Raw genomic sequence first — 22340 nt, 5'->3', positions numbered from 1 at the left:
CGCGCCCCCGGGGCACGGCGGAAGCACGGACCCGCCCCGCCGCCGGTCCCCGGGGCTGCCCGGCCGAGCGCGGCCGAGCAGATTCCGAGAGTAGCCGAGCGCTGAGCGAGCGCGGCTGAGGGGCGTGCGAGAATTGCCGAGCGTTGTCCGGGAGCTGGCCGTGAGCCGACCGAGGGTGCCCGAATTCTGCCCGAGTGTTGCCGAGTGTTCCCGAGCGCTGCCCGAGCCTTGCCGAACTAGGCCCGAGCTGTGCCGAACTAGGCCCGAGCTGTGCCGAACTAGGCCCGAGCGCTGCCGAACTCTGCCCGAGCGCTGCCGATCCCCGCCGAGCGGCTGAGGGGAGCCGGGCCTGCAGTGGTGCCGGACGGCGAGCGCGGCCTGTGCGGGTGGTGAGTGGGCCCGAAGCGGGAGCTGCGGAAAGTTTGCGGCCCTGTGTCCCTAATCCCTCCGGTAGAGCTATCCGTGTGCGTGTTTACGTTAGGGACCGCAGGGCTGGGGTGTCAGGGCTGTCCTTCTCACCGTCGCGGAGTGTCCTGACCCCACTTCCTTACCTGTGTGAGGAAGATGTATAAAGACGGGGCTGTGCGTTTCCCCCCACACCTCCTGTGTGTGTATGTATCGGTGTTCTCATTCCCCCTCAGTTATATGGCCCAGCCCTCTCTCCGTGTCTCCGTGACAGCGCAGGAGGGAATGGCTCTAAACTGAAAAGAGACTACGTTTAGATTAAATATTAAGAAGAAATTCCTTACTGTGAGGGTGGTGAGGCACTGGCACAGGTTTCCCCGAGAAATTGTGGTTGCTTTATCCCTGGAAATCTTCAGTGCCAGGCAGGATGGAGTCCTGAGCAATCGGTTCTAATGGGAGGTGTCCCTGCCCCATGGCAGGGGAGCTGGAACAAGATGATATTTAAGGACTCTTCCACCCCAAACCATTCTGTGATTCCTTGAATCTATGATTCTGTAATAACATGCCCAATGTTGGCTTTTCTTGGCAGGTGTGCAGCAGGATTGTCCAAGCCATGATCGAAGTGTTGGCCAAGCTGGGCCGTGGGCCCGTGTTCCTGGCTGGGGAGGTGCTGGAATGTGTGATCACCTTCACCAACCCATTATCGGCCTCGTCGACCTCTGCCAGCAGGTACAGGAGCCTGTGCTAGTCCATGCACAGAACCTCCAAATGTTGGAGCTGCCTGGGTCCCTCCACAAGGAAGTGGCCCGCCCTCTCTCCCCTCTCTGGGGTAGTAGTCATGGCTGCATTGTAGGGCAATGGTGCCAGCTCAACCCCTTGTGACTTCCCTACTCAAGGCACTCCCTTAAGGAAGCCTTGCATCATCTCTCAGTTTTGGGGGTGAAGCCGAGGTAATGATGCTGGTTTTGTGCCCCCAAGAAGTAGGCAAGGAAGGAGGTATGCAGTTAGAGATTCTCTGTCACTCAGGTGAGCCCTCAGTGACAGTGACTAGCAGAAAATGAAGCCAAACTTGCTGCCAAAGCGGGCTGTCTGGTCACACCAGGGTGACAGTCCCACAGAGCAACATCCAGGCAACATTATTATTTCCTGCATTTGTGGAAGGACCTCTCTTTTATCCAGCAGTGCTGGACAGATCAATGTGGTCCCTGCCTCCAGAGATGGCAGACAAAGGGTCGGGTCTGAAAGGGGCACCTTCTGCAGCCACATTTTCTGTGGCCCAGCCCTTGAGCCCTGCATCTCCCCTTCTCAGTGCTGAGGAAATGTGAGAGGATGGGAGCTTCCCATATTGGCTCACAGGGGGTGACTCTATGTCACGAGTAATCACCCAAAGCCTTCATGTCTGCTGAGTGTGTGGCCTTGTCTGATTCTTTAGGGAGTGGAGAGTGCTTTCTCATCTTGACTCCTTCCTGGGAAGTGTCTGTTTCCAGCCCTGTCAGGTTCAGCATGTTTTCATCACCAGTATGATGTTCACATGTGATTGTTTTGGTGGGCCCACTCACAGTGCCTGCAGTCTCAGCAGCAGAGGGCTTCTGTATTTATTGCCTTCCTTAACTTTCCATCTTTTCTTCCTGTTTCCTTTTGACTGCTGAGATCAGGTTTCAAATTCAGCTGTGGCATAAGCATCCAGCTTCCCAGAGTTTTGTCCTGTGTGATGACAAGATGTCCTGTGTTTTGCCCAGTTCTGAAACATGTGGGACTGCAAGGGTACCAGGTGGCATGGTTTGGGGGTGGGATTCAGTGCATTTATGAGAGCTTAATTTAAAACTTCAGATGTGTTGTGATCTGTAGAAGACTGCCTCTTGGAAAAGAAAAGTTTTTAAAATAATAAAAAAAGCCCCAGGTGATCAATCGGATGAGACCTGGCTAAGTCAAATGAGTGGCAACAGCAGATAGATTGGTGGTTTGGAAAATGAAGCTGTGGGTTGCGTAAAGGCAGGAGCCAGATCAAAGCACTTTGACTGCAACAGGCAGAGAGGCCTGTCAGAGCCTGGAAGGTGTTGGGGCTGATAGGTGGAGAGACAGAGAGGCCACATAATTGAGAACAGGGACAGAATTGAAAGAAAGGCAGGAAATTAATTTGATGGTGGAGTACAAGAAACAAATCTCTTCTACCCAGAGGCTGCATGGAGCATGTCCCTTGTAGGCTGCAGGAGTTGTGGGGTAAGGTGAGACTGGAAGGAAGTGACCTCAGCACCAGTGCAGGATCCTCCACTGCTGAACAAGCACTAGCTGAGCAAGCCAGCTCTGCTGGCAGGAAAGGACATGCAAATTTTATTGGGACATCTGGCTAGAAAAAATGAAAACAATCCAGTGGCACATTGTAAAGCTATACTAAAAAAGAAATTAAAAAATACTCAAAATATGGTGTTTGAAGGTACTGTAATCACTCTAAGCTTATATAAAATCAGCAAACATTGCCTTGAGCAAGAGGAGTTCTCTTGCTTCCAAACAGCAGTTCTCTGCTTCCTTACAACAAAAAAACATACATCATCCTGATGTAAAAGCCATGCTGGTACTTCGGAAAATGCAGAATTACAACTGTAGGGCTCAAAGCAACTTGGTATAGTAACTGAGGTGTGTTTGGGTAAGGGCAGCCAGTGCATGCAAAAGATCAAATAGCACATCATTAGTCAGCTGACACAAATACAGCACACCTTTTTCCCTAGTTCATCTAGACCTTTAACTACTCTGATGTGTCACATGGAGGGACATTCGTATGCCGCAAAAAATCCCTCTGCCACCTAAAGCTATGTTATTGGTGCTTACTAATCAGATCGTGATGTTAGAAAACACCAGAGGAACTATTCACTGGCTAAACTATAGAGACCACTATTGAAATAAAAATAGAGGAGTGATTTGGAAACTGAAAGGTGTCACTAGTACCATGGGAAGTGCCCTACGGAATGGCTGATGTCACAGCGGAGTCCAAAACATTAGACTGTTTTTTGTGCTGGATGTGTGGCCCTACATTAATTCCTGGGGCTGTACAGAGAGGGGTCAAAATTACACCTTTGCCTCCCATATTGCCGTCAGCAAAGTCCTTGCATAAGGAGGAGTAAGTAGGTCCTAATGAAAGACCCAGAAGCACCCTCCTTTGGTCTGGCACAAACAGCAGCTAATGCTCTTGTTGGGGATGGTGCTGTGGGGTCAGAGGGATCATGTCTGTGTCCACCTGCCCCGAGGAGTGTTGTGCTTGGGGCATCTCTGTGCTGTGGGCAGGGTCAGCTGAGCCCAGGTTGCAGGAATTTGTTGTTTTAGAATTTGCTCACTTCCCTAATGCTTGTGTTGTTACCAGAGTGCTGCTCTGTGTGTCACCTCTGGCTTGGGATTTAACTCCTCATGGCTGAGAGTCCTCTGCTAGGGCCTGCATGCAGCAGCTCAAGGTGTCCTCCCAAGAGTGCAGTGAGTGGCCAGTCCCAGTCTGTGGATGATGAGAAAGATGAACAAATGAGTAAGGCTTTGGACTGGATCTTGGAACACTTGATCTCAGCATGTTGGCTGAAAGTTCCCTGTGAAGTTTTGCACAAGCCACCTTGTCTCTTGCCCTCATGGTAGGGGACAGGGACTGCTGACTTCTGCTGCCTCTTGTTCTCTGTCATGAGTGTACAGCATGTTTCTTGGGGCAGATACGTTTTCTCATGCCGTGTCAGCGCTGTGCCAATGGTGTTGTGGCTCAGACTGCAATTACTGCTGCTTAAAAAGAGTCCTTGGGCTGCAGAGCCAGGCTTTGGGTAAAGCTGTTGTCAGCAGCTGGGGTGGAAGTGGCTTTGAGTCAGCATCCCAGCTTGAGCTTACTCCCAAGGCTTGCTTGGAAGGGGACTGTGAGAGTAGCTTCAGTGACAGTGAAGCCACTCTCACAGTCTTCTTCCTTGCAGACAAGCAGTCCTGCATGGATCTGAGCTGACAGAGTTGCTCTTCTCCCAGTTCCTGCCTGCTGTAATTCAGGTTTAAAGCAGAGATATGAGTGTTGCTCTTTGCTTTCAGTGAGATGCTGGCATGGGCCAGCGCCCAGATCCATTGCCAGTTTCATGCCAGCGAGAACCGGGTGGCACTCCCTCCCTCTGATGGCAGCAAGCATGATGTGCAGGCAGAAAATGAGACCGTCTTTGTCCCCAACAGAGGTGAGTGCCACTCCTGCCTGTCACCTGGGTAGGGACAGTGAGAGCACAGTGAGCAGGTGTCAAGCAGACCATAATGTGTGTGTCTTGATGCAGCATGCACAGAAGTGAGTGCAAAGTTTGTGTTGCTTTCCTGGTGATGGCTGTTGTGGGACCTTGTTAATACTGAAACCACAGTGACAGTATCTTGGATTGAAACATGACAGTTGTTTGTCCAGCTGCAGTGGCAATGTCTCATAATATGACCAGGGCAAGAGATGCTTCCTCCTTGGCTCTCTTCTCCCTGTTCCTCTCCATGGGGATGAAGCTTGACTGACCTGGACACAGCCTGAAGCTGTGCAGCATTCATGTGTTTCTTATTTTCTTCCAGGCGAGCGGGGTCAGTGTATCCTGTCCACCCCACCAAAGATCCTCTTCTGTGACTTGCGACTGGATCCTGGGGAGTCCAAGTCCTGTGAGTCCTGTCTTCTCTTCCTCTGCTCACAGAGCTCATATCTAGGGAGCTCTGCTTTCAAAACTGGCTTTGCAGACCTGAGTGCTGCAAGTGTAAGATTCTGATGCTCACAAAAGCTGGGGTGCTTTGGTTGGAGTATAAGTGCTGAGGAACTGCTACATCATCCAGAGTCTGTTCTCTGCTGTGCTAGGGCTGTGTACTGCAGCGGGTCCCTCAGTCCTGCCCCTGGCCTGTGGCCTTTGCAGCAGGTCCACTGTGTAGCTGCATGGCATAAAAGTTTTGAAATCCCTAGTTGCAGCAGGAGGGATGGTTACACACACCTGCATTTCCTTGCCTTTATTTCTTCAGTCACACTGGTGTATTCTTGGAATTTAAGCTGGTGTCCTCCAAAGGTTTGTGCTTCCTATTCAGGTTGTGGCTTGTCAGAGTCCAGGACATCCCTCTGGCTGCCCCAGCTGTCTCAAGACCCTGGCAGGGGTCTCAGAGACCTTGGCTAGAAGTCAAAAACAGCTGTGGCTTTGATTTTAGCCCGTGGAAAAAACTCCCAGCTTTGTATGAAGAATTACAAGCCACAAGGGTTTGAGTAGTGTGATATTTGGATTAATACAGGGTGAAAAAAGGGGTTTTTAGAATGTAGTTCAGGGGATCAAGATGGAGGAATTTGAGCGTGTCCTAGCCTTCTTTTCCTTCTTCTTGTCCTCCATGTCTTGGTGTGATGGTGACACTTTTCTGTTGGTTTAAGGTTTAGACACAATGTCCAACATAGATGTTAGATATTGGCACGTTATTGTAAACAGACTATATGTAACTTTTGATATAAAAGGTAAACACTGCCCGAGAGGGCACAGCAGAATGCCATGGCCTCCTTGCTAGCCAGAGCTAGGCAGGTCAGAGAAAGAATGTTACAGAAAAAATACAGAAAAAATACAGAAAAAATACAGAAAAAATAAGCAACCTTGAGAATGCGATCCAAAGCATTCCAGACTCCTTCTTTGGCTGTGGCGGGCTAGGAAGCAAAGACTCCTTACAATCTCGGGGTTGTTCCAAAGCAATGCAGTGGCTTTCCCGACAGTGGCTGTCCTGGAAATAACAGTCTTCTGGATGTTCTAGTTTTCCTGCTGTGAAAGTAAGCACTCCTCATCTTCTCTCTCAAAGGTCTCCATCTCTGAGTAGATAGCTGTGGAAACAGCTGAGTATGCGCTGTTCTCTCTTGGTTTGTGGCTGTGTGACCCAGCCTGTTCAGGTCATGTCAGAGCTCCTTTGCATTCCAGTGGCCTGTGATTAGTAGCAGTGATGTTAGGCCTCTCAGGCTGTGCATGGAGAGTTTTGTTATTGTCCCAGGGATCTGCTGGGAACAGTTGTTGGAGAACTCTCACACTGCAGAGCACAGGGAGTGGAGAGACAGTGTCTATGCTGGGTCAGGCTCTGCTGGATCACTGAGCTCTGCAGAGCTGGAAGTGAAGCTGCAAGTGAGACCAAGCAGCTGTGGGGTTGTGACATGCTGATTGTGAAGCTGGTGTCTCCTGCCTTTCTGGCTTTGGAGGGGCCTGACTGGAGGGAAAGGTGGACCTGGTGAAACCAGGCTGGGTTGCCTTGGTGGTTAGTGAGGTGGGGCAGTGCCATCTTGGGGCTGTGCCCCTAAACTGCAGAGCCTGCTGTCTGAAGAGGTTTAGTTATTCACTTATTATTCTACACCAGCATGTTGGGGAAAGGAGGTGGCCATGCCAGGAGGAAGGAGGAGGAGGCAGAAATCTTAGCTAGCCTGAGGCTCACCTGGATTCTCCTGTGTTCCTTGCTGCTTGCAGGTTTGGAGCTGGAGCATCCATTCCCTGTGAGCAGAGGGAAGTCCCTTTTCCTGGCACACTTTAGGCAGGTTGGGCAGTTTCTGGGATAACAGATTAGTGATGACAGCCCAAGTTCCAGGTGGCTGGGATGGATTGAGGGATTGACTGTGCACTGGCTTAACAGGCAGAAGCTGTTCAACCCCCAGCTAAGCTGGGGATTGTCTACCCTTTCCAATAACGTCATGATGTGTGTGTGTGTGTGTCCTCTTCTGCCTCTGGGTGGCACTGGCACAAGCAGCCTGCATCTGCCTGGTGCTTGGATGCAGCTCCTCTGGAAGGACACAAACTCTTCTGTTCTTTGAGTTTGTTTGGCTGTATGGTCCAGCCTTTCCCCTTCACTGTGTGATTCACCTGTCTGTTTCATGCATCACATGTGATGTGGCTGCATGTGGTGCTGCCTTTTTAGCACTGAAATCCCTGTATCACAGCCCTGGTCTCGTTCCTGCCAGGCTGTTTGCACCAATCCCATCAGCCTGTGGTGCTGCTGCTGTCACGTGAGACTGCAGCTGGCACACTTGCAAACCATTCCTGGGGTCTCCTGCCAGCTCCGTGGAAGGAGAGTTAAGGCTGTGTGGGTGTGTATCTTAATTCTTCATTTCCTGTTTTTCAGAAGTTTTGAGTTTTGCTACGCAGTTTGGGAAGGGGGAAGAAAAAACCAAACCAGAAAACCCAAGAAATCTTAATTCTGCTTCAGCAATATACCGTGTTATTAAACTGCAGCCAGAGCTGGCACATACAGCTGAGGTTGTGCCAGACTGTCTCTTGATAAAAGGACTTGTTTTCATTTGCTGACCAACTTATTCCGCAATACCTTACTCTTGTTATGGTGCCTATATGTTGAAGTTGACTCACCTCCCAGCCCTTTGACACATGGCCCAGGCTAAACTCTTTAAATTTGTCACCATAAGCTTTTTCTCGAGTCCTCAGATAATTTCTGTGTCTGTTTTGCCTCCACTCTGGTTTTGTAATACCTCTAAAAATTTGGTAGATTACAGAGAGGGGAGGAACTGGAAGCAGCCTGGACACAGGCCACAAGGCCAGCCAGAGGGCACAGCAGGTGGGTAAGGAAGGTATTCTTGTAGCGCCAGGAATGTGCTTCCTTCTGGGATATGCAGAGAAACTGGGACTTCCTGAGTCTTGACATTCCTAAGCCAGGTAGCAAACTGTCCATCCTTCTCTGACTATGGTGGTCTCTGCTCATATTACCCTCACTGGCCAGGAAGGTCTTTGTGAGCCCTCTTGTTGAGTCTGGTATGGGGGTTGCAGAAGTCTGCTTCTTTCCTTGGAAATACCTGATTTTCCTCCCTGTCAGGATAGTTTTTTTGCTTTATCTGCAGGCTCATCCAGAAAGAGAGGCTTGTGTTTTAATGTGTGACATCCTGTCGTCACTACACACTAGCACAGGCTTTTTTTTTTCTTCCTTCCAGTCCTGTTATTTAAAATCCAGAAGTTATATTTAAAATGTAACCCTAACTTTTAATCTAAGCCTCAGCATTCAGTGTGTGCCAGACATGGGGAAGGATCTGTGGTTTCAGAGCAGGATGCTGCCCTTCTTCTGGCAGGGTGTATCTGCATTACGGTGGGCAAGCCAGAGAGGTGGAGACTTTCCACAGTTCACTGTTTGTGTCTTTCTTGTTATACAGCATATGGTTTGGGATAGCTGCAGAAGTGTTCACACTGTGTCAAGAAACATTGGGGTTTGTGTGGTGGCCAAGGGGCTCTAGGAGGGCTGAATGTGGTGAAAACCAGGACCCAGTATCTCAGAGCCCTCAGAGACTTTGCAATCTAAGTTATCAGCTTGTCAAGGGGGAAAGACCACAGGTTGTTGTGAAGGTCCCAGGAATTGTTTCTTGATCATTTAGCTGCACTCCTTCAAAGAAAAACACAGGAGGAAACTTAGTTGTTGCTGAGTTTGAGAATTTGTGTAAAGCAAAAGCAGAAGAGTCATAAGTACTGATCAATATCCACATGGGGCAGGGCCTGGAGGAGGCTGTGCTGTGAGAGCACTGGGCAAAGGAGTGCACAGAGGCAAATTCGGGTTGAACTCGTGATGGGTAAGTTTAGCTCTCGTGGTTGTATTCCTGGATTTTACATCTTTCACATTCTTTGGAGACAGAGTTTGTGTGTGTGGTTGTATGTGCTGGAAGCAATATCTGGATGATGGTGCATGTGATGTGGGGAGCAGCGTGCCTGGTGCAGGGGAGCTGGGTTGTGCTTGGCCGCTGGAGGAAAGAGGAGACAGCAGAAAGCACCAGGCTCTGTCCCTACCTCAGCACTGCTGGTCATAACACTTGATGCAGGGAGCCTGCACACAACAGCTGCAGGATCTTCCTTCTGGCTTTGGAAAGCAAATTTTCTGCACTCATTGCAGATTCGTACTGTGAGACACTGCCTGTCGATGGCCCCCCCTCTTTCCGGGGACAGTCCGTGAAGTACGTGTACAAGCTGACCATTGGCTGCCAGCGTGTCAACTCCCCCATCAAGCTCCTGCGCGTGCCCTTCCGTGTCCTCGTGCTGCACGGTAAGGCCACACACTGCCTTCCCTGCGGCAGGCTGGGCTGCACCCTGCCCTGCTGATACACTCACCTTCTTCCCAGGGCTCAAGGATTACCAGTTCCCACAGGATGAGGCTGTTGCACCCTCAAACCCCTTCCTGGAGGAGGAGGAGGGCTTGAAGAAAGACTCTCGCCTGGCAGACCTAGCGACAGAACTGCTCATGGTGGCCACCTCCCGACGCAGCCTGCGTAGGTCATATTCCCTGCCCAAACCTGCTGTCCTTCCTAAGAAGCTGGGCATGGAGAACATCTCATGGCCAGCTGCAAAATATCTCTCACTGACAAAGTGAAGCTCCAGCTGTGGCTGTGGAGCAGCTCTGTCAGGGCCTGCTTGGGTCAGGGCCTCCTAGCCAGTCTCAGTCTGTTCCAACTTCAGACCAAGAGACCCTCTGCCCAGCACATGGCAGCCAGTCTAAGGTTTGCCCTTGCTCACTGCAGAAATTACCCAGAGGGAAAAATTCCTAGAGAGGGAATACCACCTCTAGGGACTGTCCTTCACACCCAAACAGGAGGCATGAGGTCACATCATTAACCCAGAGCACTGCACAGAGCAGAGCCTTGTGCTGTCACAACCCTTACCCTTTTTCTTGCTCCACAGACCTGTATAACATCAGCAACACTCGTGGCAAGGTGGGGACGTTCTGCATCTTTAAGACTGTGTATAAAATTGGAGAGGATGTCATTGGCACCTTCAACTTCTCAGAAGGAGATATCCCCTGTCTGCAGGTCATTGCTGTCTCCGGGATTACTGGGGAGAGGCAGGGGTTTAGAGTGAGGGATGTGAAGAAGGGATTGGGGTGGCACTGGGCTGTGAGGGTTTCTAGTTCTAGTGGGACCCAGCTGGGGTCTCCTTGGAGTGTGAGGCAGACAAATGAGCTCCAGTCCTGAGTTCATTTGGGAAATAGACCCCCCAAGGCTTTGCATGAGGTGTGTATGAGGCTGTGAGAGCAAGCACCCTGTCAATTGCCCTGCAGTTCTCAGTGAGCCTGCAAACAGAGGAGAGCATCCAGGAGGAGTTCCAGCGCCGGCGGGGGCAGCCTGTCTCCTTCACCGTGCACGCCCGCCATCAGGAGTCCTGCCTGCACACGGCGCAGAGCAGCTTCAGCCTGCCCATCCCACTCAGCTCAACCCCAGGATTCACCACCAACATCGGTTAGTACCCACCAGGGAAGGGACCCACCCCTGCTTGTCTCTGCAGGAGTACTGTGATGTCCCCAGCCCTGCCCTTGCTCAGCAGAAATGTGTCCCTTGGGAGGGAGCTGACCTGTGTGAGTGGGGTCATTTGCTGTCCCCTTGCCAGGACAGACCGTGCTGACACAGCTGCTGTCCATGGCTCTTGTGGGTGTTATGTGCTGACTATCCTCTTGTCCACAGTGTCCCTGAAGTGGAGGCTGCACTTTGAGTTTGTGACTTCTGGGGAGTCAGCGGGGACTTGCTTGGTTCGTGGGAGCCAATCAGAGGCTGTCACCTGGACTGGGGTGGAGCAAATGGAAGTGGATACATTCAGCTGGGACTTGCCCATCAAAGTTCTTCCCACCAACCCCATCCTGGCTTCCTACGTATCTCAGTTCTCCAGCACTAACTCCATCACCATCTGATGTAGGGAGAGGTTGTTGGCTTGCAGAGCTGCAAGCATGTGCCACTGGTGGGAATGGCAGGCAGGACTGTCACCAGTGTGCTGTGGTGCACACATCCCAGTGTCCCTTTGGATTCATCTGTGATGCTCAGGTGGGCATCAGGCATGTCTGTCCTGTCTATGGATAGAAAAACACTGCTTGATGCAGTGTCTTGGGCTGCAGGCCCCAGCTGGAGCTGGATCCTTCCTGCCTGGGTGAAGGTGCCAGTCCCAGCACTCAGCAAAAAGGAATCTGCCTTCCCAGGGAACCGCTGATGTGCCTTAATCTCATATGGGACTTCCAAGAAGGAAGGGCCCGGCCCAGGGAGGGGAGAGGGGAGCTCTTCCAGTAAAGCTTTATACCACCCTTGGGTGAAGGCTATGCCTTTACAGAGACCCTACAAGCAGAGGTCTGGCATCCAGGTGAAACACAGTGGCCACCTGGGCTCCTGGTGGGAAAGCATCCTGCTGGTCTTTGGATCCTTGGGGTGCTGTAAGGAATGCATGCTGTGCATCCAAGAGCATCTCCCTGCCCAACAGCCAGCTCCCCATTTTTACTGAACTTTCCAATGAGCTTTCCTCTTTGCATGGAAATGTAATAAACATCTGAATGTGTGAAACTCAGCTTTCCCAAGAGCCTTATTCCTACATTGTTCCCAGTGCTGGACACATCCCACCTTCTACAGCAGTCACAGGCTGGAGACCTCTTTGTTCAGTATCTTTATTGCAAGAACAGAAACATCTACACAAGGCTCTGCACAACACAGGCATGGCACCAGATGGGGCAGCTACCAGGGTGGCTGCTTCCCCTTTGTTACTTGGACTGCTTCTGCTTCCTGAACCTCTCCCCACCCTGCTTCCTTGCCAATGGGGATGAGGGTCTCCCCTGGGGACATCCTGTTCTGCCACCCACCCTGGGCTGGCTCTGTTACAGTGTTGCCCAGGGCTGGCCTATAGTACCAGGGACCCCAGGAGCTGTTGGAGCAGGGGCATTAGTGGTTCCAGAGGTGGGTTGTGCCCCTTGCACTCCGGGAGCAGAGAAGGAGCTGGGCAGGCTGTGGGGATCCTGCACAAGCTGCTGTGGTGACCCTAGTGAGCTGCCCACAGCTGCTGTGCAGAGGAGTACAGGTCTGGGAGGGAGTAGGGAGCTGGGAGCTGGATATTGGAATGCAGGACTGCTGATTTAGTCCTGTATCTTTTTTTTAGTCACTAAGGGTTTTCTGCCCACCTGGAGGAGATCCTGTAGAATCTGCGTTTCCACGGTGTGCAGAACACCTTGCAGGGAGGACGCCCTGGTTCAGGAAGCTGAAGGCAGAAGCAAGGCTTGGTACCATGATGCGTGGATAGTGGTTTCCTTCGAAGGTGCCGGCGGTGATGCCTCTACAGGGTGGGTGGGGCAGGTCTGGAGCATGCGGGCGGTGCGCTCTGGAGGGGGGAGGGCGGCGCCGAGGGGCTCGGGGCGCTGCCGAGCCTCTATCTGCTCAGCCCCGCACCCAGCAGCTTGTTCACCAGCGGCTCGGGGGTGCTGGCCGAGCCCCACTCGTGTTCCACGCTCTTCACGCACGGCAGGCTGGGGTTGGCCTTCTGCACTACCGAGATCTGGCAGGTCTGTGAGTCGTAGTGGGCCTCGCACCAGTCAGGGAAGTCGATCGGGTGCTGGGTGCTGTGGGAGAGGACACGGTGCCATCAGTACCCCTGATGAGTGCCAGGGGGCTGCTGACTGGGCTGGATGGTACAGGCACAGGCACAGGGTGTCTTCCAGACCAGCTCAGGCAGGCTGAGACACAGCTCCTGGCCCATCTGGGCATTTTGCTGTGTGGAAATGCCCTTTCCACCTGCCCCAGCTCACCCCACCACCCTCAGTGCCCTGGTGGGGTCCTGCTTACCTCTGCCTCTTGTTCCCCAGGACCTGGTGCCCCACTGCCCTCCCAAGGTTCTGATAGCAGCTGCATTTGCAGCCACCAGACACCCGCCGCTGCGGATGCAGGGGTGCTGTGGTGGAAGGTGACAGCCCACCCCAGCCCGGCCCCTCACTCACGTCTCACAGCAGCCCACGCCAATGGGGTGCAGGCAGGTGCAGAGCAGGCAGTTGGTGCTCAGCCACGATTCCCCAAGGGAGAACTGTTTCCCTTCGTACTCACAGGGAGCTGCAAAGGAAACAGTGGTAATGAGAACACATGGGTCTGTGCTGAGGGCGACTGGAAACCTCCTTGACAGCCCTGTGCCCTGAACAGGAGCAGAAGTATCATGATGACCACCTTGTGCTATGGAAGATACATGGTGGTCTCTCCACCATCCTGCAGGTATGAAATACCCTGTCATCTCTCGTGGTGATGTACCCATCTCATGGTATCATCTCATGGTGCTGTACCCATCCATCCTCTCCTGGCCCTGCCCTGTAGCTCTTACCACTACCCCGTGGGTCTCGAGCAAGAAGCAAATGGCTCTTGCTTCCCTGGACAGGATAAATCCAGTGACCCAGGATAAATCCAGGGTCTGGGCATTTCTGCAGCCCTGGGAGGAGACAACAGAGGGATGATGAGCTGCCCTCCTCCCTTTGCTGCTAGTCCTGCACACTCGGCCCCAGCCAGGCGCCTGCCAGGAGCCTTCATGGCCCAGAAAGCTGTTTCTCAGCCAGAGCCCTGGGGAGCTGTTCTGTGGTTTATAGACTGCTCCTTCCACTCACCACTGGCCCATGATCCCATTCCTGAGCTCAGCACAGTCCCTTCCATACTTCTCAGGCTTAGGGAAGAGCCCTGCCATGTTGGGAAAGCTGAGGCCCCTTCTTCCTATCAGCCTCTTCCCATCTCGCCTCCCCACTTACCTTTAGCCTGAAAGTAGCATTTGGCCTGGGAGCCTGGCAGCTGGAGGAGGAGGGAAAGAAGCAGGCAAACCCTGCCCCACGCACACCTCATCTTCTGTGCTTGCATGGCCATAGATGGTTGAGCTGGACTTGTTCGGTTTGCTTCTCTATTGCCTTTGCTCCGTTGCCTTTTCTTTCTCTTTCTCTCTCTCTGCCTTTTTAATGCTCTTCCCCTGATCCCAATGAGAGATATTTATAAAGTTCAGCTTTACGACCCTGGCCACCAGCTGTGCCCCACTGGAAAAGTTGTAAAACTCATTTCCTGATTTGAAAGCCATGAAAACAAGAGGTAGGATCAAGATTTTTAACAAGCTGTGAAAAGCTGATTCATGCCCTCCAGAAATTTCTCCAGTTGGAAGCCCCTGTGGGTGCAAGGCTCTACAGCAAGGGGAGATCCAAAGGTCCCCAGCAGCGCTGCCCTCCGCAGTGTGGTGAGCACGTAAGCAGCAAGCACAGGAGACCCTGGCTCCTGACCAGGAGAGCTCCAGGTTCCCCTCTTGTCATGCTGAGCCGACACTGCTCCATCACAGCAAGCCAAGGTTTTGGGAGCATCCCATCTCGCAGTGACCAGAGCAGCACAAGCATTCTGCTAACAGTGTGGGATGCAAATGGCACCATCCTCGTTTGGGGATGAAGGTGGTTGCACCCACTTCTGAGTACCACATCATGTCACTTTCACCCCAGTCTGGGCTGCAGCTATGCCAGGTTCATAGCCATGCATGGGCAAGGGATGGGAACAGCAGGTTTAAAATCACAGAATCACAGAATCATAGAATATGCTAAGTTGGAAGTGGCCCATCAGGATCACCATGTCCAACTCCTGGCCCTGTGCAGGACACCCCAAGAATCCCAGCATGTGCCTGAGAGTGTGTCGTGGTTTGACATGGAAGTGAATTTTTTCAGGAAGTCGGGTCAAACCAATCAGTGGTCAGGTTTGGATATTGGGAAAGTGCATTTTAATGGGGACGCTGGCATTGCGCCAGTGTCAAACCATGACAGAGTGTTGTCCAAACACTTACTGAGCTCTGACATATTTGGTGCTGTGACCAGAGCAGACAGTATAGCAGCTGCCTCTGATGCAGAACAGGAGAGAATGAACCGGGGTTCATCTGAGCAGTGCCCATGAAAGAGGACTGTGCCTATGCACCTGGAGCACCCACAAGGTACTGGGGCTGAGTGTCCTCTTCCAGAGGCTGCAGACTGGCCCCAGCAGAAGCAGGAAACAGGAGGGATAAAATCGGAAGGCAAAAGTGCTTTTGGGCAACAGGTAACCTGAGAGGTAAACGAGGGACTTGGCTGGAAGCAAGGACCTGTGGGAAGGTGCCACATCACCCAGGGTTGTGCCTGTGGACCTCACGGACCCTCTACCCAGAGGGGCTGCCTCTGTATAGAATGATAGGGCTGTTATCAGCTGGCAAAGTGAGGTGATGTGCAAAAGGGAGGAGGTCAGAGCCCTGGGAGCCACATGGCCCCGGAGAGCTACAAGCAAAGGGCTGACTTGCCAAAAGAAATTCACAGCCCTTGTCAGAGGTGCTGCCAGCAGCAGGAAACAGGGCTCTGGGGATGGTCCAGCTGGGGGCTCAGCCAGCGCAGGGCCGTGCCGGCAGTGAGGCAGCATCAGCAACAGTAGCATATGTGGGTCATCTGTCCCTGCATTAAGCTCCCTGTTTCTGAGAGTTTGGGACAAATTTACACCTTGACGCGTGAGGCTCAATATCCCTTCCAGAATTTGTATTGGCATTCACTATTATAGCTGGATATTTTTCTTATCCCTGTAAGTGCCCAATCCCTCATTGAATCCTGCTAAATTTTGGCCTGAGCATTTTCCTGTGGCAGTCTAATTAAGCACAGAGTGAGAAAGAAAAATGCTTCCTTTTATCCGCTTTATCCGCTTTGGATTCACCACCTTTGGATTTGAAGGCATAGTCCCTTCCCTTTGGTGCTCTGGGCCCCTTTGCTGTCCCATTGCATCCATCTCCTGCAGCTTGTGCTCTCACTGCTGAGGGAGAAACCCTGGCTTTGCATCCCTTCTTCCCCTTAGAGAATTACCCCAGCCCTGTTGTAGTGCCACAGATGATTCTGTGTCCCTCGGTGGGGTTGCTGGATGGCAGCGAGTGTGGGACCTCTTAGGAAAGGCTGATAACAAATCAGAGAAATGCTGGGAATGCCCTGCTGACTGCTAGGCCATGAGCTGGGATGGTGGAGTGTATCAGTGACAAATGGAGCTTGCCCTTTGGTGCTGAGTTGTTACTATATAAGGAGGATAAAAGCGCTTGTCGTCAGAGCAGTTAATTAATATTCCTATTGTGTGTTTGGAAAAAGAAGTTTGGCATGCTAGTAACTGCAATGAAATAATCCATCATTGTTTCATCAACAAGAACAGGAAATGTTAAAAAAAAAAAGTAGTGATGAGTTTCACTCAGAGGCCCACAGGATTTGCACAGGCTTCCAGAAGAGTGCTCAAAACCTGGGGCGAGAGCATCTCTTGGCTGTGGGGAAGGGCATTGCCCCTGCTCCATCAGGGACATGGAGAGGCATTCTCAGGATTTCTGTAGCCATTATGGTTCATTAAATAGAAGGGTAAAGCTACGAGTCCATTCATGGCCATTGGATTTTTCATCAAAGTGCTTTGCTGGGAAAATGCAGAGAAAAAGAGGAGTGTCAGGACACCTCTTGGCACACTGCAGAGGGACCAGGGCAGTGGAGCACTGTCCACACTGTGGCTGTGCATAAAGAAAGGGGTGGTGGTCCCCCATAGCCTGTTGACCCTGCTATTCCCCCTCCTGACCACTTTTCTTCCTCCACTTCTGCGTTCCTGAGCACCCACCTGTCCCCAGCACACACAACCCCATGGGTGATCCAGAGCATTTTGGTCCAGGTTGTACAGGAGGGAGCTCGTAATTTGGAAAGCAGTATCTGCAATTGGACTTGGTGCTCCAGAGCTTCTGCCTGGGCTCTTGAGGGTACTGTGGCAGGAGGAGCTGTGCCAGCCTGGAGGTGGCTTTGCTGCAGAGACTGAAAGAAAGCAGCTGCTTTTGGTCTCACATCTTGGGAAACAGCTGAGGCCCAGGGAAGAGCCGCAGAAAGGATAAAGGAGCTGGAAAAAGTGCCTCTCTAGAAGTTCAGTCACTTTGACTTGCCAGGCAGAGCCCAACAAAAAGGATCACTGCCTGTCTACATGTGTGCCAGTGAGGAGCAGTCACCATCTTTGAGTATCCCAGGACCCCGGAGAAGGTCACATCCATGTCTCAGCATTCTCCCACCAGGACCCAGCTCTCCTGCCTGGACTGGGTCTCAGATTGTAGCTGTGTCTGAGAAAAGGTGGGTGCTGCACCCCACCGAGGGCACAGTTTTGCTGGCCTCCTCTTCCAGCAATCCCTCTGCAGAGCAGCGGAATGCCCACTGCCAGGGATGGGACCCCATGGATGGGGGAGGAAGAGCACCCAAGCCAGTGGTGCTGGGATGAGGTGACCACAGCCCACCCCAGCACCACAGGAGGCTCAGGGGGTAATAAATCATGCTGGACAAGTTGCCATCAGCAGAATCCAGGAGGGTTATAAAACCTGAATCTCCTGAGCCTTCAGCTGGAGTTGCAGCTGCAGAGCAGGAAGCAAACAGGATCCCGGCTGGCATTGTGAAAGCAAACACCATAAATCCAAGGAAGTGCTGTGATTGCTGTTTTAGGCACTGGGGAGCTTGGCTCCTGGTCCCCCAAGGTATTTTATTTTCTCTCTGAACAAAAAAACCCAAAACAAAACAAAACAAAGCAAAACAAAATAAAAAAAACAAAAAACAAAACAAAACAACAAACAAGAAGACCAAAAAAAAAACAAACAAAAAAATTCCACAACCCCAGTTTATCACCGGATCAAACTGCATTGGTGCTGCTGTGGACCCTGAAACAGCTCTGGGATGTGGGCACCTTTTCTTACCCAGCACCCTGAGGGTGCTTCAAGCACCAGAGTACCCAGGGCACCAGGGCAGGTGCAGGTAGATGCCGGCTCTGAGTGATGACCATTCATGAATGCTCACCAGCATGGCCAGACCCTGGAGTCTGCTCACCTCTCCTCACCTGGGGAGAGGTGAGCAGAGGGTTGAGGAAGAGATAGGCAGTCAGGAGCTGGGAAGGGAAGACAAGACAGGGAATGACAGCTGGCTCATGGCATCCTTCATCCCACAGCTGGCAAGCCAGATGGGGTAGTTCACAGAGGCTGGAGTATAGCCCCACCAGCAATGAGACTGTTGCTCCAAAAAAGGGGACAAAATAGAGGGGATGTGAGAAAAAATTGATGTCACCTTACTCTTCAGACTGGCTGCCTGCTGGATGAAGCTCAATGCCAGTGGAGAAGCATGGGCTGCAAGGCATGCTGGCATGCCTTGTGTCTTCCATGGGTGTCCCTGGCCTCAGCACCCACACCCTGACCCTCCTTGCAAGGAAGAGGTGTTGTGACCCTAGAGGCTAGGCACAGCATTTCACAGGGGCTCTACAGCCCTGGTTGGAGGGGGTGTGTGGGTTCTCTGCCATGGGACAGGATCTGCTGTGGGTTGGTGTCTGCAGGTCTCCAGTCATGGGATGGGCTCTTATGTCCTGGGCAGTCCCATGCTGTGGCTCACTCGGGCTCTCATGCCCTCTTGCCCTCTCTTGCATAGTCTCATCCTCCTTTGCTCATGCCCATGTTCCATTTCTTTGAGATTTTCCCAGGTCATTTATCATAGCTGTGGCTGCTCTGCATCAGGCCAGGTTTTGGCATCAGTAGGTCAGCCATGCATTCCTGCTACCCTCAGCCCTGGCATGCTGCCGGCACCCACCCTGGCTCTGCAGCACCCTGAGTATCCCAGCATGGGTGTGCTGCAGCCCATCGCTCTGCCTGGGCTCCCCTCAAAGAAATGTGCCAGGAGGTCACGGGGTGTTTAGGAAAACAGGCCTTGGCATTTGCTGGCCATACCAGGAAAATAAAAACATCCGGGCAGGCAGCCTTACAGTGACTGCGAGAGGCCGGCACTCCATAAATCCCCTGGAGCAGGTGCTTTGTAGTCGGCACAAGGAAATGAGCATGTTATTCAGCTTGGCTTAAACCCCAAAATGTTTCCTGTCCTGTGAGTCAGAAATAACCCTAGGAGATCATTCCTAGGCCATGCAGAAACTGCACCAGCCAAAAAATGCCAGGCACTTGTTGGCATAAGGACTTGCTGGGGAGGTCAATGGTCCAGGTCCCTTGTCTTGGAGGAGACTTTGCTGTGGCAGTGTCATGCCACCAGCACTGACCTCAGCATATAAATGGACTGGAACATGATGAGGATTCACAGGGGACTCCCAGACTAGTCATGGGCACATTGCTTCAGTGGGATGCAGGGACAGAGAGAACCCCAGGAGACCCTGAGGTTTTCTATGTCCTGGGTAGATCCTACAGATCTCTGGCCTCACTGTGGTATCCAAAACAGGGATTCTCCTGCACGGTGCATTGGCTTTTTTACTGGCACCCACAGGGCCATGCTGGGTGATACCCTGCTCTAGAGACACTCTACAGGAAAAGCCATGAATGGCTTGTGGCCTCGTGGTGGAAGAGACTACCTAGGCATGGGACCGGGACCCCACATACTCCACCTGGGGATCCCAGAGAATTTGGAAGGGAAAGCACTGCAGGAGCTGTGTCTGGCTTGGCACAGGCAGCACCCACCTGAAGGGGTTCATGGGTGACACTTCCTGTCCTGGTGTCCTGCAAGGACACTCCTAGGGTCCCACCATGGGTCTGGGGCACAGAGAGGTGTGGGTTCTAGAGGCTCTCCCCACGGACATACAGTGACAACCCTTGTCCTGAATCAGGGAGGTGACACAGCTGCCACATTTATCCACAATTTTCCCTTTAAAATGTTTGCATTTGCTCTATTTTTTTTTTCCATTACTGGCACGCAAACTTCAAATCCAAACAAGGAGCCCTTTGGACTCCCTGGACAGCAGAAGCACAGGAGGCCCATGTGTGAAAAGGCCACCCCATATATCTGCACTAGTCCTGGGTTATTTGTACCCACCTGGTCAAAGCCTCTCTGACCTTCTGAAGGTGTTACTCTCCCATTTGGGATGGGGTGGCAATGTGAGCACTGGCAATAGAGACCCCAGCAGAAGCCTGACTCGCACTTGAGTAGAAATGTGAGTCCTCGGCAGTGCCTTCTCCATCCCTGCCCTCTTTCCACACCGCCTCCAGCAGGAAGGGACTGCTGCCCACCCATGCCAGACCTCCCCGTGATCCAGCACTGTTTGTGCCCTGGCACAGCAGTGTCTGCACGACTCCACCTGGCCCTGGCAGTGACGACCGTGCTGCAGGCACTCACTTGTGGTGCCTGCCATGCTCTTTACAGTCACCTCCTGAGGCTGGCAGGTTTCTGGCTCCACTTTCAGCATGGAAGTGAAGGAGCTTGGCAAGGCCCATGGCCTTGTGCTGCTGCATGCCAGGAGGTGGAAAAACAATTGTCATCTCTGGGGATCAGGGGTTTGGTTATGCTTGCCGGGGAACATGGAAAAGAAGACTGGAATCTCAGGGGCGTGAGCCCCCCAGGGCAAACAAACATAGCTGTGTCCTCGGTGCCCATCATGATCTGGTGCAGTCCTAGGAGCAGCATGTGTGTCACGAACGAATATTTGAGATCATTTTAAAAATCACTGGCAAGGGTATCAGCAAAAACCGAATTTAATATAAAGTGGCAGCGTGACAAAGTTCATTGGCAAGATTAACTTACTAGACAGTTAAGGCACATTGAGGAGAAAAAATGGAACAACAAACAAAATCCAGGCAATCAAAACAGAAATGAAGCAAGAACCACCTAGGGTTGTGTTTGTGCATATATATGTGTGTATGAGTGTGTTTAGGTGCATGTGACAAAAGGCCAGTGAGGGCAACTTAGCAACTTAGCAAAAGAGCAACACTTTAGCAGCCTTTAATTTACCTTATAACTTATGACCTAACCTTACTTGCAGGCCTAAGTTACTTAGATCTGAGGTACTTAAACACCTAAGAGAGCAGCATTTCTCCCAGATTTGCTATAGCCTACGCACAGGGGCATGCACACAGACAGAGACAGTGCAAGGAAGGTATCTGCGAAAAATTCCCCTTGGAGGTCAGTGAAATGTTCACTTCGGATGCCTTTGCATCTCCTCAACAGGCGAAGGGCCGAGCCTCATGGAGTGAGGGTATCAGCCCCGGATCCATCATCGTTCAAGTGATCCTCAAGTACAGCAGACTTGAGTTTGCTGGCTCTGAGAGGCCCCACTCGGAGGTGCTGGCCACAACCTGCTGTGGTCCAGGGCAGCTCAAAGAGTCTCATTTTGGAACGCTGTTTACAGGGAGGCAAGAGAGTGGGCTTTAGTTGTAACAATGTTTTCATCCTTGCCACAGTTTCAGCCTGCACTCTCTTTGAATATCTGAGAACAGCAATGTTCTTCCGTTCGGGGAAGAAAAACAGTTGCCAGCACTGTTCATCAAAAACCCAGGAGCTCTAACTGCTCCAGCAGTTCCTGGAAGCACGGAGTATTTCTGATAAGCTCAAGAAGAGCTGAGCCCAGGTGCTGTTTTTCAAGGCTCAGCCCTAAGGAGCATTTCTCAGAATTCAGTGCAGCCTGGAAAAGGGGGGATGCATCACCACACTGCTGATGGACTGCCATGGACCACCACAGATAGCCATGTACCACTAGAGACCACCAGGACCACGGTGCTGGGTACAGCCCAGTGCAAGGGAAGATTGCCATCCCAAGGTGTGGGATGCCAATAAAACTCAGTGTGAAACCATGGGATAGGGAATGTGCAAGGGAGTTAGAAAAACCATAAGGCATGATAAGATCTGTGTATGGTGTGTGTATGATCTGTGTATGGTGTGTGTGTATGGTGTGTGTGTGTATGGGGTGTGTGTATGGTGTGTGTATGGGGTGTGTGTATGGTGTGTGTATGGTGTGTGTATGGTGTGTGTATGGTGTGTGTGTATGGTGTGTGTATGGTGTGTGTATGGTGTGTGTATGGGGTGTGTGTATGGTGTGTGTATGGTGTGTGTATGGTGTGTGTATGGTGTGTGTGTATGGTGTGTGTATGGGGTGTGTGTATGGTGTGTGTATGGTGTGTGTATGGTGTGTGTATGGTGTGTGTGTATGGTGTGTGTATGGTGTGTGTATGGTGTGTGTATGGGGTGTGTGTATGGTGTGTGTATGGTGTGTGTATGGTGTGTGTATGGTGTGTGTGTATGGTGTGTGTATGGGGTGTGTGTATGGTGTGTGTGTATGGTGTGTGTATGGTGTGTGTGTATGGTGTGTGTATGGTGTGTGTATGGTGTGTGTATGGTGTGTGTATGGGGTGTGTGTATGGTGTGTGTGTATGGTGTGTGTGTATGGTGTGTGTATGGTGTGTGTGTATGGTGTGTGTGTATGGTGTGTGTATGGTGTG

The 22340-nt window shown here is 51.9% G+C and overlaps 2 protein-coding genes across 3 annotated transcripts; one reads left to right on the top strand and one right to left on the bottom strand.

The window, feature by feature from the left end:
* Nucleotides 1–111: 111 nt before the first annotated feature.
* Nucleotides 112–11521, top strand: RGP1 (RGP1 homolog, RAB6A GEF complex partner 1). 2 transcript variants are annotated; one of them, XM_068176188.1, is made up of 9 exons: nt 115–389; nt 995–1134; nt 4450–4586; nt 4954–5037; nt 9253–9402; nt 9479–9625; nt 10035–10162; nt 10411–10588; nt 10811–11520. In XM_068176188.1, exons 2-9 carry the CDS (start codon nt 1019–1021, stop codon nt 11032–11034), a joined length of 1164 nt encoding a protein of 387 aa, XP_068032289.1. In that variant the 5' UTR covers nt 115–389; nt 995–1018; the 3' UTR covers nt 11035–11520. The 2 variants fall into 2 exon arrangements, with proteins under 2 accessions (XP_068032290.1, XP_068032289.1); XM_068176189.1 differs by lacking the exon at nt 995–1134 and having other exon boundaries at nt 112–389; nt 10811–11521.
* An 848-nt stretch (nt 11522–12369) lies between these two features.
* Nucleotides 12370–14013, bottom strand: MSMP (microseminoprotein, prostate associated). The gene is made up of 3 exons (XM_068176191.1): nt 13876–14013; nt 13090–13198; nt 12370–12714 (listed from the first exon to the last, which is right to left on the bottom strand). The coding sequence occupies exons 1-3, from the start codon at nt 13985–13987 to the stop codon at nt 12525–12527; spliced, it is 411 nt and encodes a 136-aa protein (XP_068032292.1). The 5' UTR covers nt 13988–14013; the 3' UTR covers nt 12370–12524.
* Nucleotides 14014–22340: the final 8327 nt, after the last annotated feature.

Source organism: Anomalospiza imberbis, chromosome Z (assembly GCF_031753505.1).
Source record: "Anomalospiza imberbis isolate Cuckoo-Finch-1a 21T00152 chromosome Z, ASM3175350v1, whole genome shotgun sequence".
Lineage (NCBI taxonomy): Eukaryota > Metazoa > Chordata > Aves > Passeriformes > Viduidae > Anomalospiza > Anomalospiza imberbis.
Note: the sequence above shows the minus strand (reverse complement) of the source record. Positions and strands in the feature narration are given on the sequence as shown.

Excerpts from the sequence above, each read along its gene's own strand:
- RGP1 (XM_068176188.1), top strand. The coding sequence starts at position 1,019 with ATGATCGAAGTGTTGGCCAAGCTGGGCCGTGGGCCCGTGTTCCTGGCT. Across the intron at positions 9,403-9,478 it reads CCGTGTCCTCGTGCTGCACG|GGCTCAAGGATTACCAGTTC; the intron begins GTAAGGCCACAC and ends CCTTCTTCCCAG. Across the intron at positions 9,626-10,034 it reads CACCTCCCGACGCAGCCTGC|ACCTGTATAACATCAGCAAC; the intron begins GTAGGTCATATT and ends CTTGCTCCACAG.
- MSMP (XM_068176191.1), bottom strand. The coding sequence starts at position 13,987 with ATGGCCATGCAAGCACAGAAGATGAGGTGTGCGTGGGGCAGGGTTTGC. Across the intron at positions 13,199-13,875 it reads ATGCTACTTTCAGGCTAAAG|CTCCCTGTGAGTACGAAGGG; the intron begins GTAAGTGGGGAG and ends TTTCCTTTGCAG. Across the intron at positions 12,715-13,089 it reads GGCGTGGGCTGCTGTGAGAC|CACCCAGCACCCGATCGACT; the intron begins GTGAGTGAGGGG and ends CCTCTCCCACAG.